Raw genomic sequence first — 24,287 nt, forward strand, 5'->3', positions numbered from 1 at the left:
TGATCTTGTTACTCGCCAAGTTCCACATTCATAAATCTAAATATCTAAATGCTAAACCTCTCTTTCTTGTTTTTATGAAAGAACAAAAAAGCCTTAAAAACATTATCTGTTTGCAATTCTTTTCCTTTTTTCAATGTCATGTAATTCTCATAATTTGTCAATATGTTCAATTTATATTATGTCCCACCCCCAGCTTTTAGTTTTTTTTCTCTCTTTCTCTTTTTTTGTATGTATTTTGTTGTTGACTGTTATTACTTATGTACTGTTTTGAGCATCAATAAAAAAATAAAATAAAAAGAGAAGCTGTGCTGGCTGCGCCAGCCGGCTGCTCTCGAATTGCTCTCGCCGGTACTTTAATGTCATACATCACGGTGATGCGGTGCTGGCGCCGTCTCAATTCGGCCAACATTTCTAACCGACATGCACTGCTTTAAGTCAAACACTGAGCGGTCTGCGCAGCGCTGCATGAAGTCGAACACACCTATTGGTAAATGAGTGCCGTTTATGCCTTGCTCAGTAAAGATTAAAGCTGAATTTCTGCGCCACCAATAAACAATGTTTTCAAAACAGTTTTCCGAATAAGCCCCCATCTGCTATTGGTCAAACAAAGAGATAGTTCCGACCCCAACTCACGCCATTGGTTGAGTACTATTGTTGGGGCAGGTCTAAGCGGGTCGCTCAAAACAGAGTAATTTTCAAAGAGCCACAGAAAGACAGTGCTTGCAGTTTCCAAGAAAATTAATTTATTAATGGCCTAGTTATAGTTGTCTCTGCATATTAAGCTGAAATATGAGAAGGAATTTTAACACAGAAAAAGTTACATCAGTTTAATTAGATACAAAAAGGAAAGTTGTTCCAGTAGGATTTCAGAGTAATGTCAGATGATAATATTAATATTCATTAACTCAGCTTTGTACTTTTTGTACTTTGTACTTTTTAGTGGAAGTAGAGTTTGGGACATCATGAAAGTGGTTGGAAAATATGGCATGATGCCCTCTAATTTCGTTTCCCGTATTTGCTTCCAGGTATTTTCAGATTGTTTTACAAGAATATAACCACTGCGTTTTGCCCATAAAACCGGATACCAGATATAAAATTTGACCATTCAATGTATTTTTTTTCCCTTCTAAAAACAACCTTGAGCTTGGGAAAGAATATAGAATAATAATATATAGAATTAAATATATATATATAAACTCAGCAAAAAAAGAAATGTCCCTTTTTCAGGACACTGTATTTTAAAGATAATTTTGTAAAAATCCAAATAACTTTACAGTTCTTTATTGTAAAGGGTTTAAACAATGTTTTCCATACTTGTTCAATGAACCATAAACAATTAATGAACATGCACCTGTGGAACGGTCGTTAAGACACTAACAGCTTACAGACGGTAGGCAATTAAGGTCACATTTATAAAAACTTAGGACACTAAAGAGCTTTTACCCTATTTAATATAACTTTATTGTATTTTTATCAAACACATTAATTGTACACGTCTCGTATTAAAATATGTCGACTTTTTTCACGAATACAGTGTTTTTTGTTTTTTGTTTCAAAATTTTCCAATTATCCATGTTAGCAGAGTGCATCAGTGACGTCAAAAATTGTATGGCTAGAAATTTCCTTCTACTCAATTCAGGCAAAATAGAGATATTAATTATTTGACATCTAAAAATAAGATGCTAGAATAAAATTTGTCTCTTGATGGATATGGTTACATCATCTTCAGTTAAGAACTTGAGTGTTATGTTTGATAGCCATCTGTCCTTTGAAAATCACATTTCCAGTGTTTGTAGAAATGCATTTTTTCATCCTTAGAAATGTCGCTTAATTACGGCACATGCTCTCTGTTTCTGATGGCGAAAAGCTAATGAATGCGTTCAAGTCCTCAAGACTAGATTACTGTAATGCACTACTGGGTGGATGTCCTTCAGGCTTAATAAATAAGCTTCAGTTGGTTCAAAATGCAGCAGCTAGAGTACTTACTAGAACTAAGAAATATAATCATATCAGCCAAATTTTATTGTCACTACTTTGGCTGCCTGTTAGCTTTCATATCAATTTAAAATTCTGCTGACTAGTTACAAATCTTTGAATGGTCTAGCTCCTAAGTACTTAAGCAACCTTCTATCGCGCTATAATTCACCATGTTCCCTACCTACATGTTCACTGGCCACTGCCTGCACCTTGGTCATAGGATGGATTTCAATGAAAATGAACTGCCACAAACTTCCAGCCGGACTGCAAGGCACACCTCACTGACCCCAGTCTTCATCATGTTGTTCTTAGGATGGACAACACAGTGAATAAACTGCTTTGAAATACAAACCAATCAAACAGCAAGTAACACTCCTATGACCACTGCTTGCATCACTTTTCTTAAGATGGAATACAATAAATTACTGCCAACTAAAGCCTTTATCAGCCAAATAACTAAGAACACTGCATCCACGTGCACTTCCGCAGTCAATTCGGGATGGACTTCAAAGACATTTAATCATTCATCTTACAGTTTAGTCAATATCAAACATTGCCCACCAAAAATATACTCAGTTACTTAATCCATTACTTGTATTACATGTATCTAACTGATATTTGCGTAATATATTAATGCTGTATAGCCAGAGGGGAACTGGCTCCCACAGCTGAGCCTGGTTTTTCCCAAGTATTTTTTTTTTTTTCTCCATTAACTAACATCTTATGGAGTTTTGAGTTCCTTGCCACAGTTGCCTTTGGCTTGCTCTTTAGGGGCCTACAGACAAATAATTTTTAGGCATGATTTTCAATTACGTTTTACAAATGAAACTGCTCAACGAGGACTCTCAAGACATTTCAGATATTACAGCATACTTTTCTGTGAAGCTTCATTGAAACTGTGTATTGTGAAAAGCGCTATAGCCTACAAATAAAAATGACTCGACTAAGGTTGCATTTCCATATCTCGGTACTAAGTGATAGTACCGTATTAAGTGTTAATGTACTCTTATTGAATTAAAGGTCAAAATTTAGGGTGATCTTAAACTCTTAATCATGACAATAGTTAACCAGGTCACTGGGGAGAGAAGACCTATGTAATATTTGAATTATTTATAATGATGTAAAAATACTAAATTATCTGTAGGCTTTTATCTGTGTATTTAAAATGTATTTTATACTATTTATATTTTATACATAGCACTACTTTCATTCAATAAAATGCTGCTACTACACACCGTCCTCACTGTCAGCATGATAGTTTTCATGGCCATTCACATTTCACCTTTATGGTAAACATTCTGTTTCAATTGTGTAACTGGAAGTTTCCACCCAACAACTTTTCATAGCTACTCAAAGCTTAGGGACAATCAGACTGATCTTTCATGACATATTGCTTAAATTGCACCATTTGTGCAATTGTGGTTGCTACACAAGCAGAAGGACCATAATATCTGGCAGTCATCTTCACCACTTCCCTATAACCAGTAGGACTTTCGCTGACAAGCTAGCAGCTGGTGTCTGTCATATGCCCATGAGCTCAATGAGCTGCCATTTCTCTGCACTCATGTGAGTGAGTGAGTGAGTGAGTGAGTGAGTGAGTGAGTGAGTGTTTGGCGCGGGGGGGGGGGCTTGAAATCATTATACTTTTATAGCTTCACACCCATACTGCTAATACTAAGGTGAGTGTAGCCTACTATTCTTCCCCCCAGTGGAACACGGGGAGCGATAATATAGATGATTCCTCACCCCTCACCAATTTGTTTGGGGTCAGCATTTTACATCGGCGTAACTGTCTAGCTCATGTTTAGACAGACCAACCATATTTGGATATTTATTTGACATTCTTCATCTGGAACTCTTCACTTCTGCAGTAGACAGTGTGTTTCAAAAGCATAGACAACTTGTTATATTAAAATATATTATTATAATTAAATTCCACCATGAAAGTCTGCACATGACATCCCCGTTCAGTCGCGAGGATTTAATTTATAAATGATCATTTCGTTTAGAAATTAGATTACTTACAACAATATTAACATTACCAGATGTACCCCTAACACTTCAAAAGGACAGACATAATAATAATTTCCCCATGTTTCCCGTTTTCCTCAATACATTCCTTCGCTTCCACCATGTAACACTGAGCAAACGACATAGATGGTTTAGAAAGACCAACAATTTCAAACAAAAAAATAAATAACTCCAGTTGTTACACGAAAACGAATGCCATATCAAACATATGTAACCTGATTTTGTCTTGATTAAGGTTTGCAAACCCTTAAATAAATAATAAATGTATTTTTCAGCTACATAGCAACAGCGAAAGCATTAAAAGCATAAGATTACATGTTTACTGATAGTGGCACCTGGTGGCCAAGGTTGGTACCGCATGCATTTTTTTGAAGAGAATTTTGAAAAAAAAATTTGAAGAGAGAGAAAAAAACAAATTTTAAGAGAGAAAAAAAAAACTTTTTTGAAGAAAGAAGAAAAAATTTTGGAAGAGAAAAAAAATTTTAGGAAGAGAGAAAAAAAATTAAGACTTAGGTTCAGGAAGGAACTGAGACACTATTTTTTATTTTTTTTTTCACCGTGCGGTTCAGAGCTTCCGTAAGGTGTCGCCAAATTTGCCTGATAAAAAAAAAATTACAGAATTTGTCACCTAAATAAAATTTGCATCCAGTGTTTTAATTGTTAAATTGTTTAATTTGTATGGTTCGCAATGGTTTATAATTTACAATAATCCCTGTTATAATAAAAACATTTTTTATAAAGGCTAAGTCAGCCATTCAGTTAGTTAAAGGATAAAATTATAATTATAATATTTATACTTTTAACACCCAGCATAATCGTATTTTTTTTTAATCCCACTTTATTTACATTTTAATCTAGAATACTTAAAAACATTGTGATATGAAATAGTCGTTGTTGAGAACTAAAAATGAGTGCATGTTTCCAACGGAACAATATTTGTGAACACGTGCATTTGAGCGTTTTCTGTGTGGTTGCGTCTATTTTTTAAAAGACTAAACTTACATAATTCAGTTTTTTGACGGTATGTCATTCTTTTCATACTTGATATAAACTACACATTCGCTTCATTGTCTTAGAAACTGCCATTTCACGTGGGACAGCTTTATTGTCAACAGGCTCGTGCCTGCATTTTAAATGACTAAAGGCTCTTTGTTTTAATTGTACTTTTGATATTAGCCACTGAGAAGCACTGATTATCAAACGTATTCAGCAGGAGATCGGTGAAGTTTGTGCGGCGATTAATAGCATGGGTTCAGCGGTGGTAAGTCTGTTCATCGATGACAATTTATGTAAATATTTATACGTAACCGTTTTCAAAATGGTACATGTAATTTCTCACTTTGATATCGATCAGGACTTCAGGACTCACGTTGATCAGTCGTGTCGATACTCAGAGGAATTCGTCAATATTTATTATGACTGCATGGACAAGAAAAGACGGGTATGCACAGCTCATGTTTTTGGTTGAACATTTGATTCATTATGTGAATTATTTTTGCTTTAAAAAAAATTGTAATGAAAGATTGCTTTTAGAATTTGATAAGGCTATATCTGGATAAAGCAACGCTGGTGTGGAATGGCAATGCTGTCACAGGTCTAGATGCTCTCAGTGATTTCTTTGAGTCCCTCCCCTCCAGTGAATTTCAAGTGCACACTCTTGACTGTCAGCCTGTACATGGTATGTAAGATACGAGTGCACCCATTGCAATATACCAATATTGTGGTTCTCAACTGGATTTGCTTCTGAACCCAGATTTTACTTTAGGCATCAAGTGGTGACCCAACAACACCATACTTACCCCCCTAATCATCATGCAAGAAACAAAAATGTCTGTAATCAAACAAGAAATGTATTAATATTACCAAACACTGCATATACCCAGCAATATGAAATAGAAAATTTTGTAAATGCATAAGTGATTTAGTGTGATTTACCAGATTTATAATGGAATAGACATTTGTCAAAATATTGTATTAGTATTAGCCTTACTACCAAGTGACAGATTAATTGAGTTTGGACACATCCATTAACATAAACAACAAAAATATATGGGAAGCCTGTTGTCCACAATCCTATCAGCAGAGACCTGTTGAGAACCACCATTCTAATCCACATTTTTACATATGTTGCTGTGGCCCGTTTTGTACGTTTTCGATGTAGAGCTAAAAACAGTAAATGAGAAGCATTTAATTGTGTGTCATATCTTTTATCAGAACAAGCAACTCAAGGCCAAACCACTTTGTTGGTGGTTACAGCGGGCTCGGTGAAGTTTGATGGAAACAAACAGAGATACTTCAACCAGAATTTCTTATTAACTGCCCAAGCCTCCCCTAACAGTGACCAGCCAGTATGGAAGATTGCAAGTGACTGTTTCCGCTTTCAGGATTGGGCAAACTGAATTATATCTCCAATCTTTTGTTGTTTTTTTTTTTTTTTTTGTACACAAAAACCTTGTTTTATGTATGCACATTAAATTATGGCAACTATTTCTAATACATAACACCACATATTTAGTAGAAAACATTTACTTTTATGCAGCATATTACATACAGTGACCTACAATAAAAATACATAATCATAGAACATTCTACAAGCAAATTCACAATTTTTCAAATGCAAACATTTTACCATGTAGTCCTGCTTTTAGAGAACCCTGAGGGCTGGGGGGAGGAAGGGAGACAACATTCCATAACAAATGAAATAACTGCTAGATTTGTTGAATTAACAGATATAAATAATGGCTAAAAATCCCTGAAAACATAAGTGCAAATAACATAAATAAAACTACACTTTTCTCCAGAGAGAAACATTTGTTAAACCAAGATACTACAGTGTCTGTACAATAAAAACTTAAATAAAAAATAAATTAAAAAGGGTAAAAACTATTGAAATGCATATTTGACCTAATAAATTACAATATGAAGTACAATATTAACGGGCAGATAAGGGTTTGTCAAACATTGTGGAGGGTAAAGTTAATGTGGATTTGAATTTGTTTTTTTTTTTTTTTTCAATGATCTCAGAAAACTTATTTTAGAACAGAGGTGATAACATTACCAAATGTATTAAAATCTGATGATATATATATATATATATAAATAATCAGATAATAGAGCTTGTGACAATAGAGCTGTTCAGCTGTGATGTCAATTCTTAGGCGAACTCGGAAATGTAATTCGCCATGGTTCAATAAGGATTTACTATGGGTTTTGATGATGGGGTGTTTCAACTTTTGAGTAAAATAAGGTCTATGGTTAACATTACTTGAAGATGCTTGGACGTTTTGTTCTACAACATTAATTACAAATTTATTTTTAAAAAGTCTGCAGTTCAATGCAGCTTGAAAATTCCTGTTTGATATACGAGTACAACAAAACATCCATATATTGTCAAGTAATATTTACCCCAGTCCTTATATTTCTCATAAATCCAAAACTATCATTTTTAAAAAACCAATAGGAAAGTCCACAGGGAACCCAAGGCGAATTCTCTTCCGAGTTTGTGGACTTCAACCTAAAGAGCTCTATAAACAAATCACTTTCTCCAGACATGGTCAACACTAGAATCAGTGATTTATGTCAGTATAAAAAATGATGATACGGCTGTACTACAACCATTACCTCTGTGGCTTAAGATGGGAAGATATTATTCCTAAAAAAATTTCCCTTCATTTCAGTTGTCTAACAGTACAAATCAGCAACAAACCACTTGCAAGTCATCTCAACAAATCCCAAGTCATTCCATGAGCATATGGAACAAAAGAACTCAGAACTAACTCCACTAGATACATTTTCAACATAAAATAAACTCAAGTGAAATAACAGTGGTTTGTAACCATCAAGGAGCCGCTAGCTCCTGATGTACTGAGTGGATGAAGCACAGGAATTTACCACCAATAGGGAATCAACATTGAAAATAACAAACAATCAGAAGGCACAGAAACATCACCACTGTATATATTACTTTCCTCCAAAAGGAGGCAGAGTTTCGCAGTGCAATGACAACCTCAGCTAGCAATTAATTTTTCAAATTCTTTTAAACCATGCAAACAAACAAAAAACTTTTTTTTTTTTTACAAAGATACATTTTCATACAACAACAAAAAGTGATGGCAGTATATCGCTGTTCAATGGTTGAAATCTTTTTTTTTTTTTTTTTTACAATAGACTCCTGCATACTACAGGGAGAAATTAGTGGATGTTTTATGTTGGATAAGCTGAATATTGTCCACTACCCAACAGGTCTACTCAGCTATGACTCATTTTATTGTAAACTACTTTATAGCAAAGAGACTACAGTTCTTTGAATGAAAAGACCACATAGCTCTGCTTGTTATCCAGAATAAAAAATGCACAGACCAACAGCTCATCAACACTGTTTGTCTTCAAAAATTGGTGCACATCACTAAGCAATGGGCAGTGGTGAGGTTGTGGCAAACTTTTTTTTTTTTTTTTAAACATTTATTGATATACAGCAATTGTACACTGCGAGGATCTGATGAAGGTGTCTTTGGCTGTGATAAGAGGTCCTACTTGTGGCCATACATTCTTTCGATGTCATTAAGATAGTGGTTCTTCAGTTCCTTCCTCTTCAGTTTGAATGCATCAGTCACTAGGCCTGTCTCAGGGGTCCATGGCTCCGGACTCAAATGGACCATGACTGGTATCTCGAAGCGCTGTAGTTTAACTGGAATCACGCAAAAATGATCAAGACATGTTCTGAGCCTAAAAGGTTTCTTACAATTCATTTTGATATTAATCTTTTGAGGTGTACTAAAGAACTTATCAATTGGTTTGAAAAGTACAGTTTTTGGGGGCAGTGGTGGCTCAGCAGTTAAGGCTCTGGGTTACTGACCAGAAGGTCAGGTGTCCAAGCCTAGCACCGCCAAGATGCCACTGTTGGGCCCGTAAGCAAGGCCCTTGACCTTATCTGCTCCAGGGGCGCTGTATCATGGCTAACCCTGTGCTATGCAAAAAAATAATTTCACTGTATATGTTCAAAATGTAAAATGTGTGACAAAAAATAAAGGCTTCTTTTTCAAAGGTTTCTTCTTTCCTGTGTTTCCACTTTTTGAAGCAGGAACCTTTTAAAAACTTAAATGACCTTTAGTTTGTGTCACAGTCATGAACCACAATTTGCTTCTTACTATTGCTAGTCAGGGGACGAAATCATTCTAGAAAGCATTTGGTTAGACAATAAATTGGATACACCCATGAGGGCAAGATCAGCTATTTTTTACATTAACATTTTCATGCCAAAAATTTAAGACTTGGTCTGAACAGGCCTTTACTTTTGAACCATTCTCACTGCTGCTGTATACTTCTAATACCGGAAGTTATACTCACTTGAAGTTGCAACTTCCTTAATTTCTCTCAGAACTTCCCTCTCCATAAGTGGATGGTTGCAGATCTCTTCCCACGTGCCCTCGATACCCTTCTGATTGGCAAGAGCTGTGAGCTTCTTCTGATTAGGAACAACAAAGCTGATGACGTAGTTCTGGTCACTGGTGGGCAGAGCGAGAAGAGAGAGAGGTCTGTATACACTACATCAGCCGTTCCAAAGAGAGGATCCTTTGTTAGGATCAATAACATTCCATATTTGTCAGGCAAGGCTGAGTGTGACAAACCTGTTTGCGTATGCGCAGATGTTGTCAATGAGAGAACAGTTCTTCAATGCTGACTCAACTTTGCCTAAAGAGACGTAGTCCCCGGCCTGAAGTTTCACAAGGTCCTTCTTGCGATCTAGGCATTACAAAACACAAATATAACAATAGAATACAGATAGAAGCGAAAAATGATTTTACACAAAAGAAACAGGACTTCATTGTAGTCATACCAACAATCTGAAGACAGCCATCAGGGTGCATCTCCCCGATATCACCAGTGCAAAACCATCGCTGTCCATTCTGATCCACATAGAAGTCCTCATTGTTAGAGATGTCACTCCTGTAGTAGCCCATGGTCACATTAGGACCTCCAATGAGGATCTCACCACGAGGATGAGGGTTGTCGTGCTTTGTATAGCCACCTGAAGGAAAGGACACAATTTCTTATTCGCAAGAATATTATGAATGCAAGAGTGAAGTACAGCAGAGTTCATATGAATAAGTTGTTAAATAGAATAGATTGTGTTGGTAATATTCACTAACCTTCTGCCCAGTCTTTTAGTTTGATCTCACAACAGATCAGAGGAGCTCCTACTCGTCCAGTGCTGTAGTCTGCAACTGCACAACAATGAAACAACCGTCATCAATACAGCTAAAATTTTGAATTAGGCTATTTGAACATGACCAGATTATGTTGCATAGTAGAGGAATTGGTGTCCTAAAGAATGTCCAATGGACCAGGACTTTGACATCAGTTCTTCCAATTTAAGTTAGTTGCTTGTAATTATGTTAAAACACTTTACAGCCCTTACACAGTACCCATGGAAGCTGTGAAGATGTTTCAACAACAACAAAAAAAGAATTTATAGTGCAGGAAAAGACAGAAAATGTAATTTTTAAAAGCCTCTTCAGATGTAGTAAGGTTCCTCACCCTCAGTTATAGTGCCTGCTCCACAGGTCTCTGTAAGACCATATCCCTGACCAACAGGACAGCAGAAACAGATGTTCATGAAGCGTTGAGTGGCAGGAGACAGAGGAGCTCCTCCGGACAGCATCATACGTACATTCCCACCCAGCAGCGCTCTCACTTTCTTAAACACACTAAACATCAGGAAACAATACAATCAGTATTCCAGGTCAATTGAAAAGAGCAAATGCGATGAAATAAATGCCCATTTTGAGCTGTACTTACATATTGCAAAGCGGCGCATCGTAACCCTTCTTGATCTGCTCGAGCTTGTAGTCGTAAGCCAGTTTGAACAGGGTCCTCTGCACACAGCTCATTTCCTGCACTTTACTCATGACATTCTTATTGATTCGGTCCATTATTTCCTGATAGAAGAGAAGTGTGAGATTTTAGGATTGTGTGAATGAAACAAGACTTAAGATGTTTATAGAGTCCAACTTACAGGTACAGCAGCCATTAAGGAAGGTCTTAGCACAGTGCAGTCACCTTTACTTCCCTTCTTAATCTTGGTTGACTACAAGGCAAAAACAAGCCGTTGAATCAAATGAGTGAAAGATTAACAAGCATTTTATTATTTTGTAAAAAGCTCACAAATCTGGATGAGATTTATCTGATCCTGTAATGAATTAGAGTGCTGTACCTGATCAGACAGAGTTTGTGGGGAGGAATAGCCTATCCTGCAGCCATAGGTCACACATGAGATCTCAGCTGTCATTTCCAACACATGAGCCAAAGGAAGATAAGCAATGTATGTGTCCTTTGGGCTGTAGAAGCATCCAGGCACATTAAAGCAAAACTACCATGCTGCATTTTAATTAGTAAAACAATTCTGTTCAATTTATATACTCTGATTCATTAATGGTCATTGTACATACCCCAAGCCAGGTATCCTTTCACACTGGCCTGCCATGCCACCAATGAGGTTACTATGGATAATCATTACTCCTTTAGGTCTGCCAGTAGAACCGCTGGTGTACATAATAACAGCAAGGTCTGATGGAACAGGCTTCACTATTTCTCTGCTCACTACAACACAAAATACATACTGTTTACCTCTGAGATGGTTCTATTTAGCTACAGCACAAGTCTCTATTCAGATCAATAATGCGTGGGTGTACTGAGGGCATACTACAGGCAATCACTGAAAAGTCTAATTAATAATATAGAAATGTCAACAAAGGTTTGTGATATTTATAAAATGTAATAAACATCCACATTAAAGTGTGCTTACAGTTTTCTGGCTTGGCTCCTAGCTCCTCCACAGAATGCATGCTGTGGATCTGTATGCCCTGTGGATATCCTGCAGTGTTGATACCCTTCCTGTCCACACAGATGATGTGTTTCAGATTGGGGATTTGAGGAAGAACGCTCTGTATGGAAAGGGTTTTAAAGTAAATTGTTATATGCTGTGGAAGTTGGAGAGGGACATATCAAAGGGCTTGTGCCTCCCCACCACTTTTTTTAAATAGCCAATAGGCTTTAGTTTATGTTTAGTCATAGCCATTATTAACGATGATTTTCTACTTGCTATTACTAATCAATGGCAAGTGGTATTAGGGGGAAGAGACATTCTTGTTGTAGAGAGCTTTTTATAGGAAACAATGTGGACTCATGGGTGTCATCAATATTTTTGGTCTGGTTTACTGAAAGAGAGAAACTGTACATTTTAAAATACGTATATCTGCTAAAAGTTTTTGATCACGTTTGAAGTACACTAGCGTGTAGATGACCTCAAAGACTAAAGGCCATATGCTGCCTGTACAGTTTCAGCGCTGACTGCCCCCTACTGCCACACATTTGTAAAAACATCAAGGTGGTAGGTACATCAGGCTTGAATTGTTCTGATGGTAAGAACATTCTTACTGCGCAACTTACGTATGAATAGGGGGCATGTTTGAATATTAAATTGACAGCCCTAATCCAAATAATAATAAAAAAAGCTCACTTTCAGCTTGGTTTCCAGCAGTTCTACACTGGTGACGAGGTGGGTAACTCCACATTCATTCAATCCAAAAACCACTGCCTCTTCTCCAAGAGTCGCATAAAAGGTCACCACTACAACAAAACAAAAGAAAAAAACATGAAAGACACAGTTGAACAAAAGATGAAAATAAAAGCAACACATTGTTTAGTTTAGAGTCATCACAAAATACTTATGAAACATCACAGGACTAAGGGTTAAAGCCTGAAAATGTGTTTGCATAACATTATTCTTTCCTTTTTGGAAAAGAAAAAGGAAAGTGTGGTAAGTGGGAGTAAAAATAATTTGTGTCCTTACATGGGAAATTGCGTCTGAAGCAGGTCTGAGCAGTAATCATCCACTCCGCACGTGTCTCACAGAAAATGGCAATGGTGCTTTTTGGCTGTTGGCCTAGTGCTGCCAGCCCACTCCCAAACTGACTGATCTCAACATCCAGATCCTTATAGGACTTCCACTTATAATCACCAAGAATTAACTGCCAATACAAAACAAGTCAAAACACCTTTGTCAAACACCTTTGTATTGATAAATATTTGCTTTACTCACGAGTTCTCAAGAGCACAGAGCATTTGACTGTGGACCAAATCCATTTTTTATTCCCCTCACATGTGATACAGATCGGTTTCTTTGGATGACAGTGTGAACAGCAAATATTTCCCAGAATCTGACATTTTTATGCAGATCTGGGCCACTTCCATAGGTGGAAATGAATGGGATAAGAATCAGATTTTTTTGCATTGTGCCTTTGGTGTGTACATTCAGGTCTGACGAGCTGATGAAAAAATGTAAACTGGAAAACCAAAGTTCTTCTAATTTCATATACAGTATTTTGCTAATTTTAAAATTAAATTTGTTGACGATGCCAAGGTAGGGTATTTTGCATACAGTCCAGTTCAGAAGCTTTGCCTGTTTAGACCAGTGTCTGGGCCACATTTAAAAGGTCACTAAATAAATTGGATTTGAGCAGAAAATATGAATTAGGCACTTTGGCTTCGGTTGTGAATGTAGCCATAGAGTTTGGATGTTTGATCTTAGGTGCTACAAGATGTACCTTTTTAAAGACTTTCCCACTCGGTTGGGTCTCATTTTCTTCACTGAGAACTTCTCGGGTACCCAGGCAGTCTGCTTCACCGAAACGCTGCACCGCATAGTCAAACAGCTTGTCAAGGGTGTCTTTTCCAGGGAAATCCACCCTCACCAGAGATTCAAAGTGATCAACGGAACGGTAAGGTCCATCCGATTGGCCTGTGGTAGACTTGGATTTCAGCCTCTTTGCCAGGGCTTTCTTTTCCTGTGCTCCCGTGAGGAAGTACCATGGCAGAAAGCTCAGGAGGGAGTATAGCCACACAAGTGCATGTACGGGAAACAGTAGAATGGTGCTCCGGTCCATGTTTAGACGCACGTCTGCTGTGAAAAAAACTGTGAGATGAAGGGATCAGGCCAAGCCTGATATAGAGGGAATCTGTTGTTCAGGGTCCAAATGAGGATCCTGGGGTCAAAGTTCAGGAAGACTTAGGGATGTCTTATTGGCTCCAAAATGTGTAACCTGATGTGGATGACAGTAACAAAGAGGAAATGTAACAATGTTAAAGTGTAATAAACAGACAAAAATTAATAAAATACAGTCCCCCAAATGAAGTGTATGTGGCTTTATATAAAAAAGAACAGGTTTGAGACTTCCTGTGGGTTTTGTTGAATGGAAAAGTGCACTCATTAAGCTACATAAATGAGACAACCAAGGCTTATTATGGGACGGTCACATGTGTTGAAAGCCAATGAAAAGTGCCTCACTGGTTCTCATTTAACACCACTATGAAATCATAAACATCCTGCAGGGATGCCCTGCCTGCAAGAGAGGGCAGATTGATGAACAAAAGCCACTAACACAATATAAAAGATTATGTCAGTTTCCTAGCTTATTGAAGATTAATGTTTGTCAAGAACAAATACAAATTAAAAAGTGGATATATTTATTTATATGTAGTGTAACAGAACCTCTACTGGCAGAGCATGGTGCTAACAATGCCAAGGTCATGGATTAAATTTCCAGGGAACACAAGCATACTGTTCAATGTATAACTTGAAAACATTAAGTTGTTAAAAGCATCTGTACTGAAGTAAATAATGGTTTAAAAACAAATCTGAGTTTGAAGGATATTTTATTTTACTTCCATCATCAGTCAAATATGTTAACTTGTGCTAAAAATGAGATCTTATCTCAGGATGATCAGTATCTCTTAATCACATGAATCGTATTGAGGAAGTAAAAAGGACTGTTGTCCACACATCAGAAGTTTCTTCAGCATTAACACTACTATAAAACCTGTACACAAAGACCTTGGAAATGTACATTATTTTGCATCTAACTGTAACTGTGGTAACAAGCAGCACATGGTTTATTAAATTAGATGCCAGTCTAAGTGCAAATCCTAACTGACAGTGAAGACAGCTGTGACCAGCTGGCCTGGGGGTTGCGAAAGTATATCAAAGACCAAACAGCTAATGGCAAAAGTTAAATGTAGGTCATCGTGCACTGGCTAGGCCAGACACCGACCCATGAGTAGCAGATAACCAGAACCCAACAATGGCAGTTAGTTATCACCCTCTGTTTGTTTAGCCTGACAACATTGTGATACACAGAAACTGTTGTAACCAAATCATGATCAATCCTGGTGGAGCAGCATGTGATGTTGACACAGATTAACCATTATTCATGACTTGAGACAAACAAGTTTATGCTACTCAAATGTAAAAAAGGCCATTAATTCCCAAGACACCTTTCCAAATTATTAATATTACACAAGGTGTTCCTGTAGCTCAACTGGAAGAGCATAACACTAGCAACACCAAGGCCATGGGTTTGATTCCCAGGGAGTACATGTTAGAATGTATAGCATGAACAAACTGCAAGCTGTTTTAGACATAAAATACAAATCTAAATAACTAATTGGTTTTACCAGTAACAGTGTTTCTCAACTGGTGGGTCATGACCCAAAAATGAGTTGCAGGTCTGCTCGGATTGGGTCAGGGACAGCATGGAAAGAACAATAGCAGTGTTCTTCCTCCATTTAAATTTTTACACAGCTCAAGCAAGATTTGAGGCCACCAAGGCAAATTTAATTATATTCATCTCAAGTTTGGTGCTTTATATGCAATAAATATGCTTCTCATCTGAAAATGCTATAAAGGAGTTCAAACCTCTCAAACAGCTAGACAGCCCTGACATAAACAGCACTGTTTAGGAAAAAAGATAACATTGTGCATGAGCCAAATTAAAGGTTTTTCAAATGACATATAATCACCCTTACTAAAATGCATCATGATTTTACAATAGTAACAGTAACTGTGGTACTATGACAAAAATGTTATAGTTAATAATCTATTAGGTGGAATCAATTGGACCTCATTTTTTATTAAAACTTATGGACAAAGTATGGACAAAGTTTTTCTTCTGTGTAATATATGTTGGGTTTGAAAGATGTTTGATATTAGGAAATAAACTGAATATTAAATATAATAGACTTATATAAATAAATAGGCTCATCAACTTTTAAAAGGGAGGAGAGAAAACTTCTTGTATCAATTGTTGTCAACAGTACATCAACACACATAATGTCACTTGATACATGCCCTTTTATTTGAAAACCATGAACCAAACTATGCAAGATAAAAGAAAATGTGACCCAGGCGATATTAATTCCAGGTTACGTTTTGTACTGTGTTGGTTTGCCACTTGATGTCCAATGTAAAATCTAGGTCCTAAAACAAAAACAATTGAGAACAAATGCCCTATAATATAATTTCCCTACAATAAATCAGGACTATATTAAAACTGTTGTTCACACACCTTTGTATCTGGATCATTATTCAGGAAAGAGAGAGAACATCAGGCCGGAAATACCTGAAGCACAATCACGTACATAGAAATGTAATAATAAGTATCCACAAATAAACTTATGATGAAACAAGCATTGATGCCGACTGGTGCACTTTTTAAATCTGCCCTGATGAGTTTGGAGTGTAACCCTGTACAAAGATTGCACTCCACCTGAACCCTTATATCCTAGTCAGATTGGTTAGTAGGCAGAGACAGCCAAAGATAATCTCTCCAGCTCTCCCCACTCACGAGCCATATCATCAGCAGGTGGACACACTGCAAACTGGAATGGAATGATTGGATCCTGGATCTGATCCCATTATCTTGGTAGCATTCATTATTAGGTTTATTTGATCTAAACCAACCTCTGATTACTAAGAGAGTGGACTTAATGACAAGCTGACCTAAGTGTACACTTCAAAAGTACACTTTGTTTCCACAATCAGTATAACAACTAAGTGTTATTGTGTGGCCATGATTACAATTTCAGATATTGGCATAATACAATGATGAGGTTTGTCATGTCAACTGCGCTTTCAAAGTAAGAAAACAAAACAATTTGTCAAGAATTATTAAAGGATTCTGAGGTCAAATAAGGTGATAATTATTTTAAAAAGATCTAAAGGGGCCTTTTGAAGGAACATTCCAGGTTCAACACATTAATCTCAGTTGACAGCATCTGTGGCATAATGTTGAGTACCACAGAAAAATTATTTTGACACGTGCCTCCTTTTCTTTAAAAAATAAAATCTGGGTTACAGAGAGGCACTTGCAATGGAAGTGAATGTGGCCCATTATTTGGAGGGTTTAAAAGCAGAAATGTGAAGCTTATAATTTTATTAAAGCAATTCCATTAATTCTTCTGTTAAAACGCATGTGTTATTTGAGCTTCAAACATTTTTAAATCATAATTTTTACGGCCGTTTTTGGGTTAGTGTTTATGACGTTACGTTGTCAAGGCAACGAAGTTGTACAATTATCTATAACTTTACAGAGAAAAGGTTAGTAAGAGATTTTATCACACTAAAATCATGTTAACATGCATATTGTTTACGTGTTGCGGCTATACTTTTGAAAGAGTATTTTAATGTTTACCAATTGGCCCCATTCACTTCCATTTTAAGTGCCACACTGTCACCCAGATTTTTGCTTTAAAAAAATTATAATAAAAAAGGTGGGACAAATCGAAATGAAGTTTTTGTGGTAATCAACATTATGCCACATATGCTGTCCTTAATTTGTATTGAACCAACCTGGAATATTCCTTTAAAGGTCTTGAAATCATCCAAGGTGCAGCCAATACAGTCTGTCTCAAAACCTAGTGAGCTGTCTACCTAGACAGTAGTGATGGGAAGATCGGATCATTTTACTGACTTGAATCTTACTTGAATCTAATAATTTCTGTTTCTTGTACAGCGCCTATGCGGTTTTCACGTAACAAACGATCAGAGGTTGCGCAATGCACGTGCGCGGCCAACACAAAATGAACAAATCACTCTCTGAGACTACTCGTTCTTCTGAGTCACATCACGACTAGACAGCATTTTCGGGATTATTTTGGGGGCGTGCCTATGATGCCCCAAATGCTTTCTAGGTAGGCAGCGCTAGATTTTGAGCCACAGCCAACACGTGTTGTCCATCAATCACAAAGTGGAAACAGCTCGGTTTATTTAAACAAACATGTTTACGGAATTCGTTAAAGCTTTTTATTCTGATGGTTTAAAGTCATTGATGATGGCGCGTCTGATGAAAAACGTCACACGCAGCATCATCACGAGGGGATGCCAAGACATGCTTTCCCATCACCTATCCTGATATCAATCACTGTCGACTAAAACACCATTTAAAAACCTTAAATGTAATTCATATCCAACATATACGTCCCATATTGAGATTTGCTGATAATGTAGGTTATATGTCTATAAAACAGCCTTAGGTTAGCCAGCTACCCTTCCCTTTCCTCTTTCAGCCATTTACAAAGTCGTTAAATAACACAAATATATATATCCTGATTAAACATAACCGAGTTTGTTAGATTATAATAGTGTATGAGTAACTGATTAGAATATGATGCTCGTTTAGTCTCTTACCTCCAGAGCCGTATCGTGTACGCCAGTCTGTTGCTGCTGGCAAGCTGAATGACCGACAGTTACCTCCAGCGCGTACTGCGACACCCGGAAATGTTGCGTCATCTGACTCCATATTTTTCAGCCAATAGTCGTCTCTAGACTAATTTGACTTCCTGCAGTTGAGGAAACTTCCGATGTGGTTGAGAGGGGCCTGCCTGCAGGCTGACAAATGATAATATATAATTTAAACTACATTTTTAACTATAAAACAAGAATGTTGCGTTTTCCACTAGTAGTAATAATCATGCTCATAAGCACAACATTCTCTTGTAGTTTCCAAAACAAAACATTTAAGTTTATCGTTTCACTGTGGAAATCAAATTGTTACAAAATTCCAAAATTGTAGATGGTGAAAATAACACCATCACAAACATCATATGGTTAGTATTTCAAGATACTAATGTTACTCAGGAATGTTAACCTTTCATGTCAACACAAAATTCTAGTTCTTTTGTTTCTTGAATAAACCGCTACATTATTTCAAAGTATTTCTAGCAAGTCAGTCCACTGGTGGCCATCTTTGGAACGCTCCCAGGAGACTATTTCCGGTCATGCCAGTGCAGCTCCTATCTACTTGAATGGGGGAACACCAAAATATCAAAAACAGTTGGTCAAGATTACGATCAAATAACATATTTCAAAAATAACTAAATAAATAAAAATTTACAGGCTTGTATAACTAATGCGCATGCGCATTCTCGAGATGATTGACAGGTTATATCTGTATCTAAAAGATGATTGGCTCTTTCCTTCGTACTACATCCGTTGACCGTTGGGCACTAGAGCTTCTAGCTTGGGCGTTCCAATTTCTCCAATTCTTTTTAATAGAAGTGACACGTCTCTGCTACATACACTCTGATTATATCTTCCATTGGTGGAAAGCGTCACATATGTCAGCATCAGACAGACGACTCACTCAAAATATGATGTTACAATAAAAATCGTGATGAGAACACATTCACCAAACAGAGAAATTCATCAACACAGTTTGCTTATTAAGATCAATTTTATTGGCTACTATTTACAAGACAATAAAAAAAAATGTTCTGAGATCTTCCATGACAGCAAGCTATCTTGAAAATGCATTATACTGTGTTTTGGTGTGTTGTTGGTTAATGAAATGCCATTGTAACGCAATGTCAAGGTGTTCAGTCCATTTAAGAGGGATCACTTTTTGCCTTCAACCATGATGATGTGGTAGCCAAACTTTGTTTTGATTGGAGGATCCGTGTACACAGGTTTGTCCATAGTGCTGACGGATAGTGCAAACGCTGCTTCCTGAAATGGTCCCACCATTGATCCTCTTGTCATCCAGCCAAGGTCACCCTGCCATATGCAAACCAAAACTTTAAACTGTACAAGCCATGATAAAATGAAATCAACTAATTATTAAACAGTCTTCAGATTTAGAAAAAGGAATAAATAGCAGGGTAAACATAAATTGACAAAAATTGTAAAACCAGGTTTTAAAGAATGTCTACAGGGTCATCAGTGTATTTTTATTTTCAACTTCAAAGTACAATTCAAGTGATGAAACTTAATGAAAAAGTACTATAAACTGTACTATACATTTAAATGGTTAGTTCACCAAAAAAATGAAAATTCTCTCATGATTTACTTACCTTTATGCCATCCTTTTTCAGCAGAACCGATGTGAAGATTTTTATAAGTAAATTTCAGCTCAGTTTGTCCATACAATGCATGTAAATGGGTACTATCAGGCTGCTGGCTGTTTGACGGTCCAAAAGGCATATTTAGGCAGTATAGAAGTAATCCACATGACTCCAGTCGATCAAATAAAGTCTTCTGTAGCAAACTGATAGGTTGGTGTAAGAAACAAATCCATAATTAAAAAGTTTTTAACTTGAAACCATTGATTCCGCCCAGCGTTGTATTTCTGTTTGAAATGAACTAACTCTCACGTGACGTTTGTTCCTCTGTTGCGTAAAAGTGCGCACTTCTGACTTCTCGCGTGAACACGCCATTGCGCTTTCATCACTGATGCGTCGACTGCTGGCAGGAAGCGACTTTTTAAAGTTAATACATTTTTAATTATCGATTTATTTTTTACACAAGCCTAACAATTTGCTTCAGAAGACATTGGTTGATCGACTGGAGTCATGTGGATTACTTTTATGCTGCCTAAACATGCCTTTTGGACCATCAAACTGTCAGCAGCCTGATAGTACTCATTTACATGCATTGTATGGACAAACTGAGCTGAAATCTACTTATGAAATTCTTCACTTTGGTTTTTTTTCTGAAGAAGAAAAGTCATACACATATGGGTTGGCTTAAAGGAGCAATATGTAACATTGACATCAAGCATTTAAAATGGGTATTGCAGTCCAAATTCAAAATATTGGAGAGAGTTGTCTCCCCTGCCCCCTCCTCCCCAGACTGGAAGCTCACGTGGGTTGCCAGGTTGATGACACGCAACAGGAACGTGCAAACTGGCAATGGCAAGCGATGAGCTTTACACTGTAAGTTGATCAGCTAATGTATATGTTTGCAATGTTTTTAATGTTTGCAAATTATAAACCAGCTCATGTGGATTTTTTATAACGCTGTCAATGTTAGCTAGATGTATTGCTGGCTTCCATGGCTGCAGCGCGCTGTGTTTGCCCGCTAACTTGTTTCAAATCTGGGAACCCGGGGTGTCGAAGTACTATTGGGAAATGGGCAGTGGGCGGGATCACACAGGCCAAAACACAAATAGAAATTCTAGCCCGGAACGGACATTTCAAAGTAGAATATACTGGCTGTAGGATTGTTTTCAGAGAAGCCAGTATTTCAACTTAGCCTGTTTCTTAAATCTCTGGTAACATGTTATGATATATTTACTGTACTAAAGCATAAAATTATTACATATTGCTCCTTTAAAGGTAAGTAAATCAAGAGAGGATTTTCATTTTTGGGTGAACTAACTCCTGCATGTATAGAGTCTTGACTGCCATCTGCTGGTAAGGAGCTAGTAGTACCCATAGGATGAACATTGTATAATCCATTTCTATTGGCTGTTTTCGCATCATGCAAGCTTCATATCATTTGCTACTGATCCACTGTTTACATCAAAAACTTACTCCTTGTCTGGCTTTGTCCTCACTGTATTGTGTTGCCACCTCACTGAAGCGCATGCCAGCCTTGAGTTTCTCCATTGCCTCCATACACTTGCTATGTTTTTCACAAAGAATATGCCGAACCTAACACAAGAATGAAGAGTGTGGAAAAAAAAAAGGGGGACTGACCTGAGACTACGTTCATGTATTTTCACCAATAATTTAAATGTCAAGTTATAACAGAAATATTTTAATCTGAATGACCGCTTAAGAGTGGCAATGTGTCTTAGGATCTTTCAGTAAAAGAGTGTTTAAGATGACTTAGAATCAGTGTAACTGGTGTCATTCGTTGAACCTTAACTGCTTAAATTGGTTGTTTATTTACCTTCACTGCTGTCCCTCCTTTCTGAGCCTTCTCCTTCTTATCACTGTCCCCACTGCATGAGGCAGCAGCCCCTCCTGTAATATGCATTTAGTTTATGATCTAAAACGTACAACTACGCAACAAAGATAGATACTCAGTGCATGTGTACATTTGCTAGCTTTAGACATTTTCAGATGACTACAAGTAGCGAATTCGTCACGCTTCAGACTTAAGCTCATATTGTAAATAAACACTGACCTAAAATTTATCACGAACAGTATTTAATTGGACTCAAGCGTGTAAAACACGACAAAATTAGCTAAAATAAAGCAGACCAACGTGTTAGCAATATGTTAGCTGCAAACATTGCAAGCCAGCATGTGCACAAGCCATTGGTACATACAAACTTTAAACTGTAAATTAAAATATGGTGTTATCTGGTACATTAGACGCAGTGTTTATTCACCATCATATACTTGTGTTTTACCTTTAGCACCTTTGCCACCCTTTCCTTTAGGTGGCATTTTCGAGCTCGTCTTCTTCTTCTTCTTTGGGTTTTGCGGTTGGCACACAAACTTTGGTGCATTTCTGCCACCTATTGGAAGGAGTGTGGCGCATTGATGTTTAATGAAAATAAAGATAGAGATTGATTAAAAAAAACTAAATTCTATTAATCAGATCTGTTGCTTTTAAATAGTCTAACAGAGCCTTAGATACTATTGAAATATTCCATAACAAGTTCTGAACTGTCATACCACTTAAACCTAAGGACTTCACTTCTTCGAGCTGGGCTCTTTCATTATCATACAGTTGAAGTCAGAAGTTTACATACACTTAGGTTGAAGTCATTAAAATACATTTTGTAACCACTCCACAGATTTAATATTACCAAACTATAGTTTTGGCAAGTCGTTAGACATCTACTTTGTGCATGACACGAGTAATTTTTCCCAACAATTGTTCAGAGACAGATTGTTTCACTTTTGATTGACTATATCACAATTCCAGTGGATCAAAAGTTAAAGGTGCAGTATGTAACAATTTTCATGTAATATTCGCCTTTTTTTTTTTTTTTTTTTTTGCCAATGTGTGAACGGCTTGTAACGCAACTTTAAAAATGAGCCCTTCCCGGACTTCCTAGGTTGCCTATTAAAGCCTGAAGACTGATTTTCATGCAGAGGGAGCAGGTCGGTTTTGCCGGGAAAACACAAAGGATGTGACATTTATGCGCGCTTCCAAGAGCCTTCTACTGAATGGTCGAGCGAAAACTAGAGTGAACATCGGCAGGGCATTGGATACTTTCGTTAGGTTTTGGGGATCAAAACCTACCCTGAATTGACATTCTTCTTATTGGACAGGTAAGCTTACATAACTGCAACACATGTGAAATATAGTGCCATAAGGATTGATCTGTGTAATTTTAGATAACTTGATCTTGCCTGCTAACGCTGATGAATTGCAAGCTACCTTGCTTCGTAACTTTCAAATAATTTCAATGATCTTCTCTTTATACTAAAAGTAAGGGATACAGGATAGATTTAAGCAAATACGCTGGTTTCTTGATCATAGTACAACATATGACATACAAAACATACAATAATGCAACATAACAGGGCAGGGCAACAGTAAACTGTCTGGTATAGTTCGGTAGTATGTAGCTGTATGTGTGTATCAGTATGCTATGTTAGCTGATAAGTAGTTTTAGTTTAGTCTCAAAGTTTGTAGTAAAACAATCATAACTGTGTAATTTTAATTATGCTAGCATGATGCCGGTGGGTCACGTCCAGTCTCTTTGTACGTTACGTCATTGTTTTGGCCGATGCTCGCTAGCATCCCTATGGAGTGTGTGCACAAGCAACAGGTAGCTGGCTGCAGTTCACTTAACAGCCAAAGGTGTCATTAATAACAAGTGTTTCTGAATCTTACATACTGCACCTTTAAGCAACTTGGAAAATTCCAGAAAATGATGTCAAGCCTTTAGACAATTAGCTTCTGATAGGAGGTGTACTGAACTGGAGGTGTACCTGTGGATGTATTTTAAGGCCTACCTTCAAACTCAGTGCCTCTTGTAAATCAATCCCAGAACAACAGCAAAGGACCTTGTGAAGATGCTGGAGGAAACAGACAGACAAGTATCTATATCCACAGTAAAATGAGCCCTATATCGACATAACCTGAAAGGCTGCTCAGCAAGGAAGAATTCACTGCCCCGAAACTGCCATAAAAGTCAGACTACAGTATGCAAGTGCACATAGGGACAAAGATCTTACTTTTTGGAGAAATGTCCTCTGGTCTA

At 37.2% G+C, this 24,287-nt stretch overlaps 3 protein-coding genes across 4 annotated transcripts; 1 reads left to right on the forward strand and 2 right to left on the reverse strand.

Annotated features, from left to right (window-relative positions):
- Nucleotides 1-4,912: 4,912 nt before the first annotated feature.
- Nucleotides 4,913-8,167, forward strand: LOC127418385 (NTF2-related export protein 2-like). 2 transcript variants are annotated; one of them, XM_051659031.1, is made up of 5 exons: nucleotides 4,913-5,029; nucleotides 5,185-5,269; nucleotides 5,363-5,449; nucleotides 5,542-5,686; nucleotides 6,223-8,167. In XM_051659031.1, exons 2-5 carry the CDS (start codon nucleotides 5,255-5,257, stop codon nucleotides 6,405-6,407), a joined length of 432 nt encoding a protein of 143 aa, XP_051514991.1. In that variant the 5' UTR covers nucleotides 4,913-5,029; nucleotides 5,185-5,254; the 3' UTR covers nucleotides 6,408-8,167. The 2 variants fall into 2 exon arrangements, with proteins under 2 accessions (XP_051514991.1, XP_051514990.1); XM_051659030.1 differs by having other exon boundaries at nucleotides 4,941-5,269.
- On the reverse strand, nucleotides 7,001-18,649 carry LOC127418380 (long-chain-fatty-acid--CoA ligase 4-like). The gene is made up of 15 exons (XM_051659023.1): nucleotides 18,530-18,649; nucleotides 13,614-14,108; nucleotides 12,860-13,037; nucleotides 12,527-12,636; nucleotides 11,813-11,951; nucleotides 11,457-11,607; nucleotides 11,222-11,345; nucleotides 11,024-11,095; nucleotides 10,807-10,946; nucleotides 10,546-10,715; nucleotides 10,158-10,232; nucleotides 9,845-10,036; nucleotides 9,636-9,750; nucleotides 9,355-9,512; nucleotides 7,001-8,695 (listed from the first exon to the last, which is right to left on the reverse strand). Exons 2-15 carry the CDS (start codon nucleotides 13,950-13,952, stop codon nucleotides 8,538-8,540), a joined length of 2,121 nt encoding a protein of 706 aa, XP_051514983.1. The 5' UTR covers nucleotides 13,953-14,108; nucleotides 18,530-18,649; the 3' UTR covers nucleotides 7,001-8,537.
- An 893-nt stretch (nucleotides 18,650-19,542) lies between these two features.
- LOC127418386 (peptidyl-prolyl cis-trans isomerase NIMA-interacting 4-like) lies at nucleotides 19,543-22,581 on the reverse strand. The gene is made up of 4 exons (XM_051659032.1): nucleotides 22,479-22,581; nucleotides 22,013-22,086; nucleotides 21,652-21,771; nucleotides 19,543-19,894 (listed from the first exon to the last, which is right to left on the reverse strand). Exons 1-4 carry the CDS (start codon nucleotides 22,513-22,515, stop codon nucleotides 19,736-19,738), a joined length of 390 nt encoding a protein of 129 aa, XP_051514992.1. The 5' UTR covers nucleotides 22,516-22,581; the 3' UTR covers nucleotides 19,543-19,735.
- Nucleotides 22,582-24,287: the final 1,706 nt, after the last annotated feature.

Source organism: Myxocyprinus asiaticus, chromosome 27 (assembly GCF_019703515.2).
Source record: "Myxocyprinus asiaticus isolate MX2 ecotype Aquarium Trade chromosome 27, UBuf_Myxa_2, whole genome shotgun sequence".
Lineage (NCBI taxonomy): Eukaryota > Metazoa > Chordata > Actinopteri > Cypriniformes > Catostomidae > Myxocyprinus > Myxocyprinus asiaticus.